Source organism: Equus caballus, chromosome 3, assembly GCF_041296265.1.
Source record: "Equus caballus isolate H_3958 breed thoroughbred chromosome 3, TB-T2T, whole genome shotgun sequence".
Classification (NCBI taxonomy): Eukaryota; Metazoa; Chordata; class Mammalia; order Perissodactyla; family Equidae; genus Equus; species Equus caballus.
Genome location: NC_091686.1, coordinates 105657755 through 105678197, shown reverse-complemented (window position 1 = coordinate 105678197; position 20443 = coordinate 105657755). Strand labels below are relative to the sequence as shown.

The 20443-nt window shown below is 38.1% G+C and overlaps 1 protein-coding gene across 2 annotated transcripts in view; it reads right to left on the bottom strand.

Annotated features, from left to right (window-relative positions):
- Positions 1-261: 261 nt before the first annotated feature.
- SEPSECS (Sep (O-phosphoserine) tRNA:Sec (selenocysteine) tRNA synthase) overlaps positions 262-20443 on the bottom strand; it is a 41995-nt gene continuing 21813 nt past the window's right edge. For both annotated transcript variants that reach the window (XM_070262531.1, XM_001497563.7), the window contains 5 exons: positions 16214-16343; positions 15989-16080; positions 5457-5550; positions 3426-3516; positions 262-1765 (listed from right to left, as the gene is read on the bottom strand). In XM_070262531.1, the coding sequence (XP_070118632.1) occupies positions 1459-1765; positions 3426-3516; positions 5457-5550; positions 15989-16080; positions 16214-16343 (714 nt within the window). In that variant the 3' untranslated portion in view covers positions 262-1458. The remainder of the gene's footprint in view (positions 1766-3425; positions 3517-5456; positions 5551-15988; positions 16081-16213; positions 16344-20443) is intronic.

Genomic DNA, 20443 nt, shown 5'->3' with positions numbered 1-20443 from the left:
GAGCAGGGTTTTTTAATCTCAACCTCAGCACTAAAGAGATTTGGGTTGGATAATTCTTTGTTTTGGGAACTTGTCCACTGTAGGATGTTGAGCAGCACCCTGGCCTCCACCCACTAGATGTCATTAGCATCCCAGTAATTCTGACAACCAAAAATGGCCCCAGATGTTGCTTACATGTAACTGTAGGGGAGGTGGACATTTCCTCTCCCCAAATGTGGGTTCGTCTGGCCAGAGAATGAATTAAATTCACATGAGACAGAATAGCAAAAGAAAATTAAACAAAGCTTTATGAGGAACCATGGCCCGGGGCCTTTCTTCCCGAAGGAAGAAAGGGCACCAAAGAAGTGGGGTGCACATAGTGGTTATATACCCCCAAACAGGGTGTTTCACATGTGATTGAAATGTCCCTCCCACAATAGTCACAAGATTGCCCTGTCGGCACAGCGCTTGATGGACACAGCATGTAGTGGTCGGCTATCTCGGTGGGCGTAGCAGGAGGCTAGTCGATTGTCCGGAGCTGGGTGGTCACAGGTGAGCACAGCAATCAGTTCCTAGTCTAAAGAAAGATGCTTAATCCTTAAAGAAATGCCAAAGTTGCGAGGGGCAGGGAAGTCAGTTACAGGAGGTTACCAGACTAGCACAATAAAATGCAGATTTAAGTCTTTGCCTTTGGCATTGATTAACAGCTTCCAGAGAGAAGGCCATCTCCTTTCTTCTTCCTGGTACAGAGAGGGAGGCACCCCCTACAGATAGAGATTTACCCTACAAATGCAAAGGTGTCCCAACAAAGGGCAAATTCCATTCCTCAGAGCCTCCTTCCCTGTCCCAGTTTATCAAAAGCAATCAGCCTCAAATAATCCTGATGCCAAAGAGACATATCTTGGGGTGGCCAATTTCAGGTCCCCACATAAGCAAAGCAACCCCAGTTGAGAACCACTGCTGTTGAGTGAAAAGTAAAGCTCACACCTTGTCTCTCTTCCCTGGGAAATGCCTGCTTCACAGGCATACTGGGACTGACACACACCAACAAACACCTAGTGACTGGTAGCATTAGAGATCCTTCTAAATTCTGTGAGATCAGAAACATAAGTAATTTGTGAATGGTAGAGAGAATGGTTAGGAGGAAGCAGTCTACACATTTCAAAGAGAATTAGAGGTAATTTTACTGTCATATTCGTAAGAATTATCTGAATCATAATGCTGAATTGACAAATGTTCTAACAATTAGAAAAACGCTAATTGTATATTATAATCTGTTCAGGATCATCATGATTGAGGCAGTCTAAGAACAAAAAACATAACAATCATCAACAGCTAGCTCAGACCATATTCAGTTCCTGACCAAGTATTCTTCATGAAATTCCAATTCAAAAATCTCAAGTCTTGTCTTTAAACTGCTTTTTGTACAGCAGCCTCATCATTTCTCTCAAAATATTAAAAAAAAAAAACCCTCACATGTCATGAAGCAGCAGCCTGGTATGTATCAAGAAGTACATTATCTAGTTTTAAAGCCATTTCTTCATTATCCACATCCTCAGTTTTGTCATAACTGTCAATTCCAGATACATCACTCTCTCTATTTTGTTCTTTTCTTATTGTCTTTAAACACTTGTCAAGTCTCTTTATGAACAAGTCCACATCCTGTGTCTTCATTCCGATGGCTGATGCAGCATTGAGGTAAGCACAAGGGTAATTATCTGTATGTGACATAAAGCCTCTGAAAGTGTAGCCACTCACGGTTTGCACAGACCCAAGAGGCACAACTCTGAAAGGGGAAAAGAGTTACCCATTTAACATGTCTGGTAATTTTAACAGAACATCACCATAAACAAAAGATATCTGAGTTACTAAGCCTTAAATCTACTTATCAATAAGTTTAAAAAGAGCCATAACTCATGGCCTATGAAAATAGACTGTGAGTCTTAAAATAAAAATTATACAATACACTGCTAGTTTCCATAAAAAAGTACTGCCTAGTGATTACCATTTACTTTTCTTTTATCAAAGAGCTACAAGCACTAGGAATCACAAACACCTTTACATCTTCTTCAAAGAGGGAGAAGAAAATTATTCCTGTTTTTGTACAAAATATGGAATTTGACTTCACATATACACACTTTAATGGAATACTGAAATTTGTAAGTCAAAGCACTTTAATTAATTGCTGTGTCATCTCAAATAATCAATAAAGGAAAATTACACCTATCTAATCAGTGCTATGCAATGGAGAGTTTCAAAGCAAAGATCCAGAAATTATGTAACTCCTCACAGTGGGGTGGTCATCAGCAATCAGTAATATTCAGCAATGGTACCTGCATTTTTCAGGCTTGATTTCACTGGCATGCTTGATATAAGCAGACTTCTTTTCTTTTCTTTTTTTTTTTTTGAGGAAGATTAGCCCTGAGCTAACTGCTGCCAATCCTCCTCTTTTTGCTGAGGAAGACTGGCCCTGAGCTAACATCCATGCCCATCTTCCTCTACTTTATATGTGGGACGCCTACCACAGCATGGCGTGCCAAGCAGTGCCATGTCTGCACCCGGGATCCGAACTGGCAAACCCCAGGCCGCCAAAGCAGAACGTGCACACTTAACCGCTGAGCCACCGGGCCGGCCCCAATATAAGCAGATTTCTAGTGGTCCTTTTTTTTTTTTTAAGAAGTCAATTAAGATCAACCTAAACATACAAATAGTGGCAACACCAAAAGCAAGGCTAAGAAAACCATTTGAGAAGTGTCAAAACTATGCTGTAAACAGATATAGTTCATCAAGGGAAAAGCTAAACTAATCTAAGACCTTTTCTTCTAAAAAGTTGTCCTTTGATGTGAAATCTCTAACCTCTGGTACGGAGAAATTCTTGAATAGAAGTATGTAAAGAAGAGTACTTAGAACAACATACTTCTTTTCAAGTCATTTTTCTCTGACCTCATCAAATATAAAATAAAAATCGAAATTCATTTTTAAGCCACGTATATATAAGAACAAAAAGTACATTTTTCAAAGGCAGTACTTAGACAAAAATTGCATAACCTCTTTAGTTTAGAAAATGAACTTTTCCTTAGAAACATTTTCACTTAAGTTTAGTAATGAAGATGACTTATTTCTAACACCATAACGTGACACTACTGAAGATTATCTAACACAGGAAAATAAAGACAAAAATTTGTACAGAGAGGTTAGGAAACTTTGTTTCTGTGTGTTTATTCAAACAAACAATGCTCCTCTCTTTTGTGACTATCTGAGGCATATGCAGTCCACAGGTGAGTGTGTCACGGCCTTACAGAGTCTCTATCTCATTCTTTTACTCCATGCTGAATTCTCAGGTGTAGTTCCGAGTGTACTTGGTGGACTATTGTTAAGGAAAGGTACTTTATTAGAGTTAACTTTGAAAAGCCAAATAAATCCAAGCCTCTTTTAAACATTCTTACCTGGCTCCAGAAACCTGTCTGGTAAAAAGCATTGAGCCAAGCTGAGTGACAGCTTTTTCACGGTGCTCATCTAGTGTCTTAAGTGTCACAGCTGAAAAAGAAAAAAGCATCCCCATGAGCCTTGGTTCTCCAGCACAAAAATCACTCAAAAAACAAACACTTAATGATGGAGACATTACCTTTTTTATTATTGTGTTAAAATATATACACACATAAAATTTACCATCCTAATCCTTTTTAAGTGTTCAGTTCCGTGGTATTAAACACATTCACATTGCTGTGTATGCATATAACTCTTTCCATCTTGTCAAACTGGAACTCTATACCTATTAAACAGTAACTCACTATTCTCCCTCCCTCCAGCCCGCGGCAACCACCATTCCACTTTCTGTCTCTGTGATTTTGACTACTCTAAGTACCTCATATAAGTGGAATCATATGGTATTTGTCATTTTGTGACCAGCTTATTTCACAGAGACATTACTTTTTATTCATTGTCAAGTGGCATGATTTCACTTTAATGCACTTAATAAATTACAGAAAGGATCTGTTTGCATATCAAACAAAAATATGTTAATGTAAACTAACTCAGAATTGGAACAGAATTTCCATATCACCCTTCCAAAGAGCGAATTTTCTAATTAAGTAGATGGGAAAATGACATGATCAATATGGCAGTTTATTCAAATTCAACCATGTCTTAAGAACTTGTCAAATGAGAACATGGAACATATTTCAGCACATATAGAAGAAAGATCAACTTCTGCATATGGAAATGGAAACTACCTTTCTAAGGTTATGTGGGCAAACTATATTCTACTCATACCACCACCACTAGCTACCATTTCCTGAGAAGTGAGACTCTCCCTAGCAGATACTTCACAAATACACTCTCAACCACTGTTAAATAATTTTGCACGGGAGGGATCACTATCTCTATTTTAGAGATAGGGAAAAGAAGGTGAGAGGCTAGTACATGGCAGAATTGAGATTCAAACCACACCATATCACCTTCTATAACATCTACATGGATTATAAACCAGCAAGGGACTTACTGGGGTGGATTTTATTACATATTGGTGGCCAAATAGTTTTCCATGGAAGCTCATTCCTGAAAAACGCTTCAGTTACAAATGATTGTTTCCTTACTTTACTCAGATATACATGAAATATATCATACTACATATATTCACAAATTAAAAGGGGAAACTATGAAGCTTGGAAGTTAATTAAGTGCATAAAAGTCAACATTCATATTATCCTGTTTAGTAGCTCTTGTACTAAATGACAAAAATACACAGTCTTTATACAGACAAATGAAACTATCATAAATACAGATTTCTCTAACATAGAGACATTTAAGAAAACAAACAATAGCAGCATTAAAAACAATGTAAGAGGGCTGCTCCCGGGGCTGAGTGGTTAAAGCTCTGTGCCCTCCACTTCGGTGGCCTGGGTTCGAAGGTTCGAATCCAGGACATGGACCTACTCCACTCATCAGCCATGCTGCGGAAGCATCCCATACACAAAAACTAGAGGAAGATTGGCACAGATGTTAGGTCAGGGTTAATCTTCCTCAAGCAAAAAAAAGAGGAAGATTGGCAGTGGATGTTAACTCAGGGTGAATCTTCCTCACCAAAAACAAAACAAAACAAAAAATATAAGCATAGCTTCAATTTCTAATATTATGGTGTTAACTGGTAGAAATTTTTAAATATTTATATAGAGTTCTTACTAGTGACCAAATTATTTTGGTTAGAAGCAGGAATTAAAGTATTATTTTCTGTATATTCATTGTAGTCACTATAATACTTAATATTGATTTGGATTCTTTCAGTGTAAAGGTTTTACCTTAGAAATACATTAAAGCATTTCTAAAGGCTAACTAAACTTTTTCAGTTTACAAGTTAATACTATAATCAACTTAGAAATATCATTGTAACCAGAAAGAATTCATACTCTTTCTAGAAATACCAGCTTCCTGCTGGGGATGGTTCAGAAGTACTGATCTTTTTAAAAAGAAAAAATTACCTAAGGATATGGGATTGTGAGGTGTATGCAACAGTCTTTCATTGTAGGCTTCTGACAGCTTCTTCAGTTGGCTGGACAAATATGAAAACATTTCCTGCAACAACAAAATGTTACATTTAAAGAAAATCAAATAAATACTTACTGCAACTTGCCAGATTTAGTGAGACAAAATCTGATTGGTGTGAAGTCTGTGCTGTAAATTAACTCATCCACGTGCCCTAGGAGCAATTCTTTCCTTTGCCACAATATAGAGAGACTCAAAGTTGCCACAATTATCAGAAACTACAGGATTTAGGCAAAGAAGGCAAAGATCCAGCACATTTTCTGCTTTGGGGCTATGTACCTATCACAATTCCATCCTTTCTTCAGACCTCCAGGGCTACTGCTCTAGTCCAAGCAGTCATCAACCTCTTCCCTGGACCACAGCAATAGATTCTAAATGATTTATCTGCCTACTTTCTCACCCCTCTACAATCTGTTCTACACACAGAGGCCAGAGTGATCTTTCAAAAGCATAAATCAGATCATGTCTCTCCCAATGACTTCCTCCTGTAAGTATTAAAAAACCAAACTCTTCATCTATAAGGCCCCACATGATGTGGCCCAGCCAACATGCCCAACTCAGCAACTGTCATTGCCCACACTGACTACGGCATCAGCCTCCTTTCCAAGTGCTGAACATGCCAGCTCATTCAACTGTCAGAACCTTTGTGCCTGCTTCCCCCAGACTCAGAAAGCTCTTCTCCCAGATTATTCCATGAATAGTCCCTTTTGTCACAGACTAAAGAGACCTTCCTTTATTACTTCCCTTTAAAGTAGCTCTCCAACTCTGCCTACTCCCAACTCTCAATCTCCCTCCAACAAGAATATCTATTTTGGTTCCTTCACTGTACTTACCACAATCTGAAATTGTCTCACTTGCTTAAACGAATACTGCCTATGTCGACCTACTAGAATGGAAAAGAGTCCTTGAAAGAAGGGAATTTGTCTTCTTTACCACTATTTTCCCAACACCAAGAAAAATGTGCCAGGATTTTAGCATGTCAGTAACTTAGGAAGAGGTCATTTAAAAATGTTTTTTCCTTAAATCATACGCAGTTAAAACTAACAAATCCCTTAACTCAAATAAAAGAATATAGCAACTAAAAACTAAAAATTGTATTATTGATCCTACTCTGAAAAATAATATATATATAACAGAAAATAAAAATATTTTACAGGCATAAAATTTCATGTGCACATGTAAGTAGAAGTTTAACAAAGTTACAAATATATATTAAGTTGGCAACTGTTTGACCTAAAGTTCTATTTTCTTCTCCTAGTAAGTCTTTTAAAAAGTTTTGAAATGAAAATCTGCCCAAGTAAGTCTGCCCCTGAACAAACCCATTTTGTGCTGACCTCCTCTAGCCATAGTCAAAACATATAAACGCTAAAGATACACCAAAGAGCCAAGGGCCAACAGAGTACCCAAGTGGAGACAGCAGGAAATGATACTTCTTTAACTTCAAAGGTGACAAAAGCTGCTTCATTTTTCTCTAAGGTAAGGGTTAGATAATCTGATCCCACACTGGGACCCAGAGTAGCTTTTTCATGTCTAAAGCACATAGATAACTAACTCCATCTTTTGTTAGTAAAGATTAAGAGGAAAATTCCTACCAAGTTTATGAATTATTAATGAATCTACTTAAGACCACAAACATTTTTACCCTGTCAACACAGTATATTTTATATTCCAACCTGAAAAATTTATAAATAGTCATTCTTAAACTTTTAGGACATTTTGTAAGATCAATTCTCAGCATGTAAGAATTATGAAATCTTAGATCACTAAAATAAATTCTTTTTATATTCAGAGTTAACATCCACATTTGTCATACCTAATGAAGCTACGAGTAAATGTTACTGTTACATGTGATAAGCTTTCTCTTTCATAATTAAAAATATGTGTAGAGAAACATTTAAGGAGGCAATTTTATCAACATTTGCAAAAACAAAAAAAGAAAGTTGCAGGAATCTTTTCTGAGACATATAAAGATTTCCTGGCCCTTCCTTCTTAAACTAATATTCCGATATTCAGTTCAGACGATTTTTCTTCATCTACATTATATACCAAAGGCTTAATCTGCATCTATCTGTCTAATTCTTTCTTACTCTCAAATTCATCGGTTTCTCACAAGCAGAAACAAATCTGATAGCCAAGAAATACTTTTTATAGAACCCTACATTTTACCCCCTAACAGTAACAACAAAAAACTTATTTCACTGGTGAGGACCAATTTAAAACATTATTTTATCTAGTATGGCTGCCACCATAATCACCAACGTGGTTAACTTGCAGAGGACTTAATTTGTACTTAGCCATTCCTAAAAAAAGATGAAATGTTTCCTTAGGAACACCCCTAGCGGATGCTTTTAAACTTATTGATGCATACATGGCTATTAAAAAACTGAGATTTTCCCAATGTTCGATTTCTCATACTTGAAAAAATTAGTTTTATCCAGTTCTATCAATTACTTGCTAATGGCACTTGAATTCAGTTTTAATTGCAGCTAGCATTAGGATAAAAATCTTTAGACTATAAACATAATACTAAGGTAACTAAATCTCATGTTTCACTAGTATGGGAGTAATTAGACAAGAAAAATATTTGTGAGTCAAGTTCACATCCATCCTCAAATATGTATAGTATTTCTACTCTGTGCAAAAGGTTATGAGGTTATGACAGGTAATAAGCATCTTAAAGCACAACATACTGAATCCTACAATATTCCACATATTAAGGTCTTAACTGCTCTCCCATTAATATAACTACATTTAAAAAATATCATTTTGGGGGGCTGGCCCCGTGGCCGAGTGGTTAAGTTCGCGCGCTCCGCTGCAGGCGGCCCAGTGTTTCGTCGGTTCGAATCCTGGGCGCGGACATGGCACTGCTCGTCAGACCACGCTGAGGCAGCGTCCCACATACCACAACTAGAGGAACCCACAACGAAGAATACACAACTATGTACCGGGGGGCTTTGGGGAGAAAAAGGAAAAAATAAAATCTTTAAAAAAAAAAAAAAAAAAAATATCATTTTGGGGCCGGCCCCATGGCCGAGTGGTTAAGGTCATGTGCTCTGCTATGGCGGCCCAGGGTTTCGCTGGTTCGGATCCTGGATGCAGACATGGCACCACTCATCAGGTGACGTTGAGGTGGCGTGCCATGTACCACAACTGGAAGGACCCACAACTAAAATATACAACTATATACTGGGGGATTTGGGGAGAAAAAGCAGAAAGAAAAAAAAAGGGAAGATTGGCAACAGTTGTTAGCTCAGGTGCCAATCTTTAAAAAAAAAAAAGAAAAAAAATATCATTTAGGAGACTGTACCACTATTTCCTACACTAATACTTAGCTAAGCAGTTTTTTATCTGATATATTAAAGGTACTACAGAACCTGCACTATTTTTTTGCTACAGTTCAATCTATAACTGACATTTATTATAAAATACATCTATAAAGGGAGAAATTTACAAGCACCCCAAGCAAAAGTATATAGAAAGATCTTACTTAAAAGAAATGAAATATTATTGATTTCCTATGTCTTTTGTGCTATATTTAACTTAATTTTAAAAGACTCTTCACTAGAGATAAACTGAACTGTATACCTGAATGCTAACGTCAGCTATATTTCTAGAATAAAAATGCAAAACTTTACACCACAATTCCAGATGTTAATGGAAGAGAAGGTGAATTATATTAAGCACTATCTGTTACACGGCCTCTTGCAAATTGATCTGCAGTCATGAAGCCCAACATTTAGCCTATCCCTCCCTATAACCCAAGAATGTGAATAATTCACTAAATTTTAAAAAAAAGGTCTTATGTAGTCAGGTTTTTTGAAACATACTGTTTCATATTACAAGATAACATGAAAATAGAACTTACCATATTATCATAATGTCTCATAAGGTGGGTAATAAATCAAAAGGGAAACATAACAAGTAGTCTAATATTTCAATGATAACATGAAATGATGGATGGACAACAGACTACAGGTACATATCCAGGCACACAGATGTCCATATTTGAAGATAACAGCACCAAAAGCAATATGCTGCTCTCTGTGACTGCGGCCAGCTGACAGGATCCAGGCAGTCCTTGCATCACAGGTTAAAGCAATGCTTTCAAACTCTTCTGCTGAGGCCCCACATCCAGGGCTGAAACCTGACACTTTTGTTGAGATTCAACTACTCCACTTTTAGGGCCGCAAATCTACTAATGTTTCCAACCTTAGCTTTGTTATAAGACACCGTTTGAAGTTATATGTCTGAGGTTCTTTTAAAACTTAGTTTCTCCTCGTAGCTTCAGCTAACAAATTCCAGCCACTGGAACAGCCATTCGGCTGTCACTCCTCTTGTGCACTTGTCCAACTCAGCAGATATTTGCAACAATGAATGATGATCTGCCCGCCCTGCGCAGGAAAGCACTATTCTAAAAGGAAAGCCACGCAGAACAATGGTCTTCTCCAGAAGCAAAACAGAAGTGAGGAGAGAATTCTAAGACTGATCTTTCTTTTTGCGTAGAAAAACTCAAAGAAACAGTCTCTTAAATTTTAACCCCTTTTCTTAAAGGCCTCTTCAGTTAAATTCATGGACATTTCTCCCTCAATGAAGCAGATGTGTTGATCAAGAAAGGGCTAAGGGCAAAGAAGCTCAATTCACACACAGAGTTCCATTCTCTCTGATCTTTTCACCCTTCAAAAAAGAAGGCTTGAGAAGGAATGGCTTCAAGCTGAGTTCTTGTCTGCTCTACTGTGAAAAAGATAAAGCCTTTTCTGAAGAGATATAGCTAGATGAAATAACCTCTAAAAATATCACTGTGGTGAATAAGGGCACAGAATAAAAACAAATCCTAAGTTTTCTTTTAACACTCCTTTTTTAGTACGCAATAACACCAATAATATAAAAAGGAGCTCTCAGTGATGGTATATAAATAGCTCTGGCTGGAACAAAATAGCTTTGCCTCAGCTTCTCCAGAGCTGAACCAATAAACTATCACGATTAAATTTCCACAGTTCAAAAGCAAGTCCATTTAAACAAAAGAGGCCCTTACTTCTGCAACAAATCCAATAAAAAAACAATATTTATGCTACATATATGCAATTATGGTTTATGGAGGACATGCACATTTTTCAAAGACTTGCCTGTTGAATGAAGTTGTTAAAGAGCAAACTTTCCTTCACTTACAATGACAGAATTCTCAAATGAGCATTTTAATACTTTGAAGATTACCACTACAGACAGCCTCTGTTCTAAGTAAATTCTACACAAAGAATTTTAAATAAAACCAATTGATACATTAGAGTCTTTGGGGTTTTACATGCTTCCACTAGATAAAAACAGGAGGTCACGAGATCATCATTTTTATGGATGAAATGCCTCGCCCGGAGTGAGTAGGTCACCACCCCTCAATGCTGGATGAGTGACTAGAGGCAGCAAGAAGAGAGTGGCTAAAGCACAGAGGCTCTAGCATCACATGGGCCTGGGTTTCAATGGCAGTCTGGCACTTATATGTGGTCTCTGGCTAAGTACTTAACTTCTCCAAGCCTCAATTTCATCTGTAAAGTGAGGATAATATCTACCTCATAAACCTGCTCTAAGCAGTACATGAAATAATGAACATAATGAACCTAGCAGAGTTCCTGGCATACAACAGACATTCATAAAAGTGTTAGTTCCCCACCCAGCTACTTTTTCCTTAGCATAAAAGAGTTTTCAGGTTACAGTAACTAACATTAGCTAGCAGGACTCCTACAGACATGTACTAATATCTTCTAGCTCTAATACTATTCTTGTCCTGTCCCTGTTTATTCCACTCTACTCTATCTAGACAAAAGAACAAAGTTCTGGACGTTACAAAGAGAGTTACCTCTTGACACCTGAGATGGAGCCATCCAATTCACAAATACCACTAGAATATAAAATTTTTCCCATAAAATATTTATCCAATGATTAATAAAGAATAAAGTCCCAGCCCAACAGACTGCCTGTTGGATCCATTCACCAGCTGAGCTACATATTCCCGCAGGTTTTTCTCAAAGCAGCTGGATTTTCACTCATGCTAAGCAAAATGTACACATGCGTGGACCTTTGGAATTATCCAGAAATAGCTGAAAGTTTTAAAGTCGAACCCTAAATGTCAGAAGTCAGAAGAACCATGGCATAACAGAAATTCTTAGATTCCAAAAAAATAAGAGAACACCCATGAAATCAACAATTCTATAATCCAAACGTAAGAAAAGTGCTTTGGAAGAGGAGTCCCTGTTAGGGAAAAGGTCTCACTCCCAGAAGTACAGTACCTGTTACACACAGCTGGTAATCACCATTTCAACTCATTCCTTTTCACAAATTTTCAACTATATCCACATATGGAAATACTTCTATAAGAACATCTAATTCATAACAGAAGTTGGTATCAAAATGTTGTTTGCTTTCTAATTTTCCAGAAAAATACTTATTCTGTGTAAAACAAGAGATGAACATACAATACTGAACCTATGTCTTTCCTTAGTTCATTCAACAAACATCTGCTGAGCATCTAGCATATTATCAAGCAAAGGACACTAAGAGTAGAGGGATCAATGGCAACTCCAAGGTGGACACTAATCTACTAGACTGCCCATAATCAAAGACCAAGTTTCATTTCACACACCAGATGGTAATTTTTTAGGGGTGTGCACTCAAATAATCAGTTTATTGTGTTAGTTAAATTAATTTAACTACAAAATCACTCAAGTACTGTATTAGTTTATTAGAGTAAATATTTAATATTATTAACTATTATTATTTATAGTTTCAACTCAAGAAGAATAAAAACAGGAAATACTAAATAGTATGCTTAGAGGCTGGCCCAGTGGTGTAGCAGTTTAGTTCGAGCACTCCACTTCAATGGCCCAGGGTTGCCAGGTTCAGGTCACAGATGCAGACCTAAACACCACTCATCAAGCCAGGCTGTGGCACTGTCCCACGTACGAAAAATAGAGGAAGACTGGAAAAGATGTTAGCTCAGCAACAATCTTCCTCAAGCAAAAAGAGGAATATTGGCAACAGATGTTAGCTCAAGGCCAATCTTCCTCACCAAAAAAATAAATAAATAGTATGCTTATTTGATATTATAACAGTATATAAAAATTTTTAAAGTTTCTATCTACAATAAAGTATATTCTTTAAATGTCTAACTTAAAACTTTGTGTAACAGTCTTACTGTCAGAGTATCATATATTCCACTTATTTAGTTTAAAAATGAATTTTTAGCCAAATCTGCAGAGTGATCAACATAAGGTAAAAAGCAGCTAGAACATAAGAAAAGACTACAACTATGACAACTAAAGAGATCAGAAATAAACAGACACCTAAGAAGTCATAATTTCAGGGCCGGCCCCGTGGCCGAGTGGTTAAGTTCACACACACTTCTTCAGCGGCCCGGAGTTTTGCCAGTCTGGATCCCGGGCGCGGACATGGCACCGCTCATCAGGTCACGCTGAGGCGGCATCCCACACAGCACAACCAGAGGCACTCACAACTAGAATATACAACTACGTACTGGGGGGCTTTGGGGAGAAAGAAAAAAAAAAAAGAAGAAGATTGGCAACAGTTGTTAGCTCAGGTGCCGATCTTTAAAAAAAAAAAGAAAAGCAGCAGCAGCTATAATTTCAAGCTTTGATATTTGGGATATTTATGCAGTCCATCTCAAATTCCATAAAACATTATCTACCTATGTAAAGTATTAAAATGCCATGACACTGTATCTTTCCTCTCCAAGTTTCTATTAGAGATACAAGTAACCTGTGTGCCCCAAAAACAATGGGTTTCAAACTTGAGTGCACATCAGATTCATCAGGGAAGTTTCTTTAAAATGCAGTTGTCTGAGCCCCACTCCAGACTTAGTGAATCTGAATTTATCCTAAAGGAAAGCTAATTTTATGAAGTGATCTAGATGTCACTTTCTCGGAGAGGCCTTCCCTGACCCTCCCAGAGGTAGGCTAGGTGCCCCAGCTGGCTTAGGTGACCCATGTTCTCATACATTCTGCTTGTCCTTTCATAACGCTCATCCTTAAAGTTTACTATCTGCACATTAACAGACCCTTTATCTCTAAAGGATCTATCAAATCTGCTGGAAGGACTTTACCTCCGCATGCCTACATGTAAACCAGGCTAGCCAGATCATATGCCCACCCTGAAAAAGGAGGAAGGGACACTGTGAGTGACAGTCTACCAGGACTACCTGGAGTCGGGGAAAGGCAGCTCCCCAACAACAGTGACTCTAAAAAACAAACAGCTTCTATCCTCTCTGAAACAGAACCCAGTTTTTTTGGCCAGGGTAGCTAAATCTACTCATTGTTTTTGCCTCCTTTGGATATTAGTCAACCTAAGTCTTCAGGTTTACAGCTCTGTAAAATAGCTACATAGCTACCAGGCTAGATTATGAATCCATCTAAGAAAAAAAGCAGTAGAGTTTAGCAATTAAGGCAGAGGATCAGAAGCCCAATTGCCTCAGTTTAAATCCATGTCCTACAATTTACCTCACACATGTTACTTCTCTACCCCTCCATTCCCTGTGAAGAGGATAACGGTAGCACTTACCTCAAGTAAAATCTTTGAGTTCAAATACCTTTCCCAGAGTGAAACAACTAGTTACAGGAGAGCTAAGATCCCCTGGCATCTGATACAATTAAACTCTCATATAAACAGATGACAGTTTTCCTCATCTGTAAACGGTCTTCATCTGTCTTATGGAGAAGGTTCCCTGAAAGATCTGCTGACGTCTTCTCTTGACTTTAACAATCTATGACCATAATCATTACTTTTTGGAGTTTATCAAACTGGACTTTTGTTCTAATCATTTAAAAATTTTGTCAAGTTTATTTAGGCATAACTTACATACAGTAAAATTTCAGGTGTCCACTTTTATGGATTTTGACAAACATATACAGTCATGAAACTACTCCCACTCTCAAGACACAGAATATTTCACCACCCCACTCGTCCCCTCCCTCAACCCAAGTCTCTGACAACCACTGATTTTTTTTCTTTCTCAATATTTTTTGCCTTTTCCAGGATGGCATATAAATGAAATCATAGAATACGGAGCCTTTTGAGTCTGGCTTATTTCATTTAGCATAATGCATTTGAGAGTCATTATGCTGCTGCAAATATCAGTAGTTTGTTTTTTATTGCTGAGTATGTATGTACCACAGTTTGTTTATACACCAGATGACAGACTTCTGAATTGTATCCAGGGTTTGGTAATTATGAATAAAATCACTATAAACATTCACGCATAGGTTTTTGTACTGACATAAATTTTTATTTCTCTTGAGTAAATAGCTAGGAGTGGGACAGCCCGTTTATGTGCTAAGTATATGTTTAACTTTGTAAGAAAGTGCCAAAGTGTTTTCCAAAGTTGCTGTACCATTTTGCCTTCCTACCAGCAATGTCTGAGAGTTCTACCTGTTTGAGATCTTTGCCAGTGTTTAGTACTGTCAGTTTTTTTTTTTTAATATTAGCCCTTCGACTAGGTGTATAGTGGTACCTTCTTGTGGTTTTAATTTGCTTCCCTAATGATTGATGGTGAGCATCTTTTCCTATATCATGTAAATCTCAAGAGATATCCTCACAATAAAAAGTAAACAATTACTTTCCTATGGACTGAATTAGTGGGGGGAGTGGGACTAGGGTAAAATAGAGCCCTCAAATTTTTAAACTTCTATTACGTACCCATAAGGCTGTTGAGAGGATCTATCAGATAATACATATGAAAATATTTTAAAATATGTAAAGTGCTACTTTAAATCTAAGGGACTCTAATTGCTACTAAGTGTTAGAAAGTGATACCGATACAAAAACTACACCAGGGACCTCTAGCTCTCCCAGACAGGATGAATAAAACATCTTTGTCTGACCTGCCCTGCCAACACTGTCTCTGAATACAATTTTGGAATTGTCCTGAATTAAGCCAGCTTTCAGCATTGGAGACAAAGCCCAGATTTCAAGCACAAATGTCACTTATCATAGCCAACATAAGCAATGAATGCAGCACTGCAATAATGGCAAGGGATGGATTTACTATTTCAGAACGAGAAGCTGGCCAAGTTGTGACCTGGTTCTTCCTCCTGCAACTGATATCTCAACCTATACAAGTCTTCAGACTTCCAGAAACTAAAAAGAAAAAATTTGTCCATTTGTCTCCAAGAACCTCTATCTTTAAGAGGTAAGTGAACTGAATTTTACTGAACTAATAAGAATCCCTGATGCAGGAGTTTCTCAAAACACAAAAATCCCCTGTCCAAGGTTCCTCAGAATATCTGGATAGACAGGATGCCAATGATGAACTGAAAACCACCTAGGGTGGTTCCAGAGCAAAGCAAATCCCCTAGGACCGTACTAGATATCTATACTCCCAAAGTGATAAAGCAAACGCAAAAACACCAATAACCGGGAGTACTGTTTTGGTCAAGTGTATTATTTTATACCTAAAGGGAAAGCTTACCTTTCTTTCTTTTAATAGTTTCTTATAGCCATTTGATCCAAGTGACAATAAAGTAATAAGGACATCTAAAGAAGGTGAAGCTGAAGCTCTGCCTGAAATAAGGATGAACAAGTTATATTTAGGAGGGGAAAAAAGCTTGGGAAATTAAGATTTATTATAGTACCCCACATACAAATGGATTTTTGTTTGTTAGTTACTTTTTCTGAGAGGAATCAATTTATTTACCTGGATACATCTTGCTGATTTCCTGAATGAAGGAATCATTAAAGCCAGCAATTATAGCACCACCTACTGGAACCATAAAATTTTTATCCAAGCTCTGGACGAAAGCGTCTATTCTACCAACCCGAGCACCCTAGAAGGAAATAACATGTAGTATTGCATATTAGTTTCTAGAGGAACAGACAACAACTGCTATTAATAAATAAATACCATTAAAACAATGCATGGAAATAAAGAAGAGATCAAAGAGTTTTATTTTCTTTGTAAAATATCTTTAAGTATTAAACTGAGCTTTTATTTTTTAGTTTTTTTTAAAGAGATAATTAATTTCACTAAATGCCTAGCCAACATTCAAATTTTCCAAATTGTCTTTTTTTTTTTAAAAAAAAAAAAACATTTTATTTTTCCTTTTTCTCCCTAAAGCCCCCGGGTACATAGTTGTATATTTTTAGTTGTGGATTCTTCTAGTTGTGGCATGTGAGATGCCACCTCAGCATGGCTTGACGAGCGGTACCATGTCCACGCACCCAGGATCCGAACTAGTGAAAACCTGGGCCGCCAAAGCGGAGCTCGTGAACATAACCACTCAGCCACGGGGCCAGCCCTAAACTGAGTTTTTAAATGCTGCCACCTCTGTGTAGAAGAGCACTTTACAGTTTACAACCTGCTTTCACACATAAATCATTTAATCCTCAAAACAACCCTTTGAGGAAGGCAGGGTTTCAGGATCAGTTCAAGTGGGAACTATACCGAAACAGAGCATTTCACCTTAAAATTGGGTAAGAGTGGATTTCTCCTATGCCTCTCATCTGTGATATCTTCTATTTGACAATAAATGTCAACAGTGGGTCCTACAACTACTAAGTAATCTTAAACACCCTCTGTGAGTTCAAGAGTGGCCACCATAATCTAATGGACTTTAGTCACTCATGCTGCCAATCAATTAGTTATACTGGTAAGTGGTACTCTTTGATGTTTGGATAATCTACTACACCTGCACGACCACTTTAGGCAATAAGCTCTGCTCCTATCACCATTCAGATAACAAAAGAGAAAAGAAAAATTTTATTTTTAACATCAACTAATGGAAATTTCTTTTATATACTCTTGGCAATGTTTCTACATAACTCATGGTTCCTAATGTTATAACCCTAGATGATCTCATTCCACTGCAAACGAACTTCAAGTGATAATCTAATATTCTGGTGAAAAACTGAATACTTACTAGAAATGTAAAACTGGGTTCTAGTCCCCATCCAACATAGTCTATGACCTTTTGTCTAATGTGCTTCAATTTTCTCCTCTTAAAAATAGATACTATCTAAATTTCAACTAGGGTAGTTTTTTCTTTATCTGTAGCCACAGATTTTCAATCTGTATTCACAATCTACATTCCTATTAATATTATAAGCACATTTGACCTTCATCTTCACACTTTCTCTCCACATCAGTATCTCAGGGAGAACAGAAAGAGCAGATAGCTGGCCTAATCTAAGAGACCAGACCAGGAAACAGGTAGAAGCAGCAAAAGCACAGAAGTGGAGCCAAGCACTCTGGGCTATCACATGGTTGTTTAAATCTTAACCTTCCCGTTACTCTTCTAATTTCCTCATAAACTCTGATAGGAGAAAATCTCACCATATCACAGGAAAACAAAGAGAAGCATATAAGACTAATAGAGGGGCCAGCCTGGTGGCACAGTGGTTAGGTGTGCACGTTCCACTTTGGCAGCCCGGGGTTCACCGGTTCGGATCCCAGCTGTAGACACTGCACCGCTTGGCAAGCCATGCTGTGGTAGGCGTCCCACATATAAAGGAGAGGAAGATGGGCAGATGTTAGCTCAGGGCCAGTCTTCCTCAGCAAAGAGAGGAGGATTGGCGGCAGATGTTAGCTCAGGGCTAATCTTCCTCAAAAGAAAAAAAGACTAATAGAATAAATAACTGAAAAACAAGCCAAGTAGCAGCACGTAAAAATAAGGCAGAAGAGTTAGAGTTGCCCTTTTACTAACATCTAAGTGCTGTCCAAGGCTTCCTGAGAGAGACCTGAATCTAAATTGGGAGGAGGAGTACTAAGAGAACATCAGTAGACCAGACTTTGCTAGAACCCTTCAGCCTAAAACACAGAAAGCAGCGAAAGCGCAGCACACTCTGTGGCATGAAAACACACACGCTGGACCCAATCTCAGGAATGGAATATAGACCTCATTCCCCACACTGAAGTCAGAGGCTATCGATGAAGAGGATAAAAACACCATAAGGATGGAAGGGCTTAAGAGAAGAGGAAACAGAGGAGCATATTCTATGAAGTAAAGGGTTGCCATTTATCAGTTCATTAATTTACTCATTTATTCACAGAACAAATATCTGAGCACTTATCACATGCCAAACACTGATCTAGGTTCTGGGATAGTAGCAGTGAATAAAACAGATAATTGTTCATGAAATGATTACAGCCAGAATTTACTGAGAACTTACTATGCATCAGGCACTGTTCTAAGCACTTTACTTTTTTCTTAACTCATTTAACCCTCACAATAACCATATGAGGTAGATACTAGTATAACAGCCACTTTACAGATGAGAAAATTAAGGCACAATGAAATTAAAGTGACCTGCCCAAGGTCAGAAATGTAGTTAACAGCACAGTTGGGATTCAAATCCAGGCAATTAAAGCCCCTTATAGAAGGTCACTCAGGCAGTCAATGACAGCAGGGACTAAAACCTAGGTAATCTGAATGAAGAGCTCATGTTTAAAAGATAAAACACCCTTCCTATCGCATTTCTGTTCTTCCAGTTACTTAGGCCAAAAGCCTTGGAGTCCCTGAATTCTCATTTCCTCTTACCCCACATCTGACGTATCAGCATATCCCGTAAATTCCACTCTCAAAATATATCTGAATTTCACCAATTCTTACCACCTTCACAGCTACCATTCTGGCCCAAACTACCAACATATTTCAGATGGGCTGCTGTAACAGCATTCCACTCTTGCCTTCCTACGTCTATTCCCCACAGAGCAGCCAAAATGATGGTTTAAAGATGTAAATCACTTGTCATTCTCCTGTTCAAAACCCTCCAATGGCTGACAATCACACCAAGAATAAAATGCCAAATCCTTAACACACCTCAAATCTCTTTACTACCACTGCTGCCCTCATTTGCCCTGGTCTAGCCACACTGGCCTCCTTGCTGTTCCTCACACATCCCAAGCACACTCCTGCCCCAGAGCCTTGGCACTTGCTGTACCTTCTGCCTGGAATCACTCTAGAGAGCTGCATGGCTCACTCCTGCACATCACTAGGGGCTCTGCTCAAATGTTCCTTCTTGGAGAGGCCTTCCTGGATCACTCCAGCTAGCCTGACACCCCTCCCCTCAAAACAGAAGAGTGTTAATCAAGGCCAGTCATACGTATTGTTTACTGTCTGCTGCTGCTCCATGACAGCATTTTGTTATATTCACTACTGCACTCCCAGCACCTACACTGGTGCCTGGCACATCAATGGGAACCCTGTAAATATTTATTGAACAAATTGACAATTAAGTCTGTGAATAAGTAGTATTAACACCTACTTCTCTCAAATTCTTAATAAGTTGCTGCTTCCCACACTTTGAAGCTTTACAATCCATTTTGATTCTAAAATAATTAAGCCTATGTATTTTTGTAACTCTACCACATCCCCCTCCATTAATCTGTCATAACATCCATATTCCATGAGTCTCCTAAATAAGTTTAGTATATAAACAGAAGTATAGGTTCTTCAAAGCTGACTTCCTAGGGACTATATGTATATGCCAGAACATTCTATGTGCTGAGCATTAACTCATTCTGGGTCATCGCCCTTAAAAAAGAAGAATTCTGTAATATTTTAGTTACAGCTCATCTTCACCAATTGCTTGGTTATTACAATACTATCTTCTCAAGAAAGTATTTGCAGGGGCCAGCCCCATGGCTAAGTGATTAACCCCGCGCACTCTGCTCTGGCAGCCCAGGGTTTCACCGGTTCAGATCCTGGGCGTGGACCTGGCACCGCTCATCAAGCCATGCTGAGGCAGCCTCCCACATAGCAGAGCCAGAGGACTTATAACTAGAATATACAACTAGGTACTAGGGGGCTTTGGGGAGAAGAAAAAAAAAAAAAGAAGACTGGCAACAGAAGATAGTGCAGGTGCCAATCTTTAGAGAAAAAAAAAATATTTGCAGTTTTAGTACTTTGTTTTTTAGAGAAAAATATGG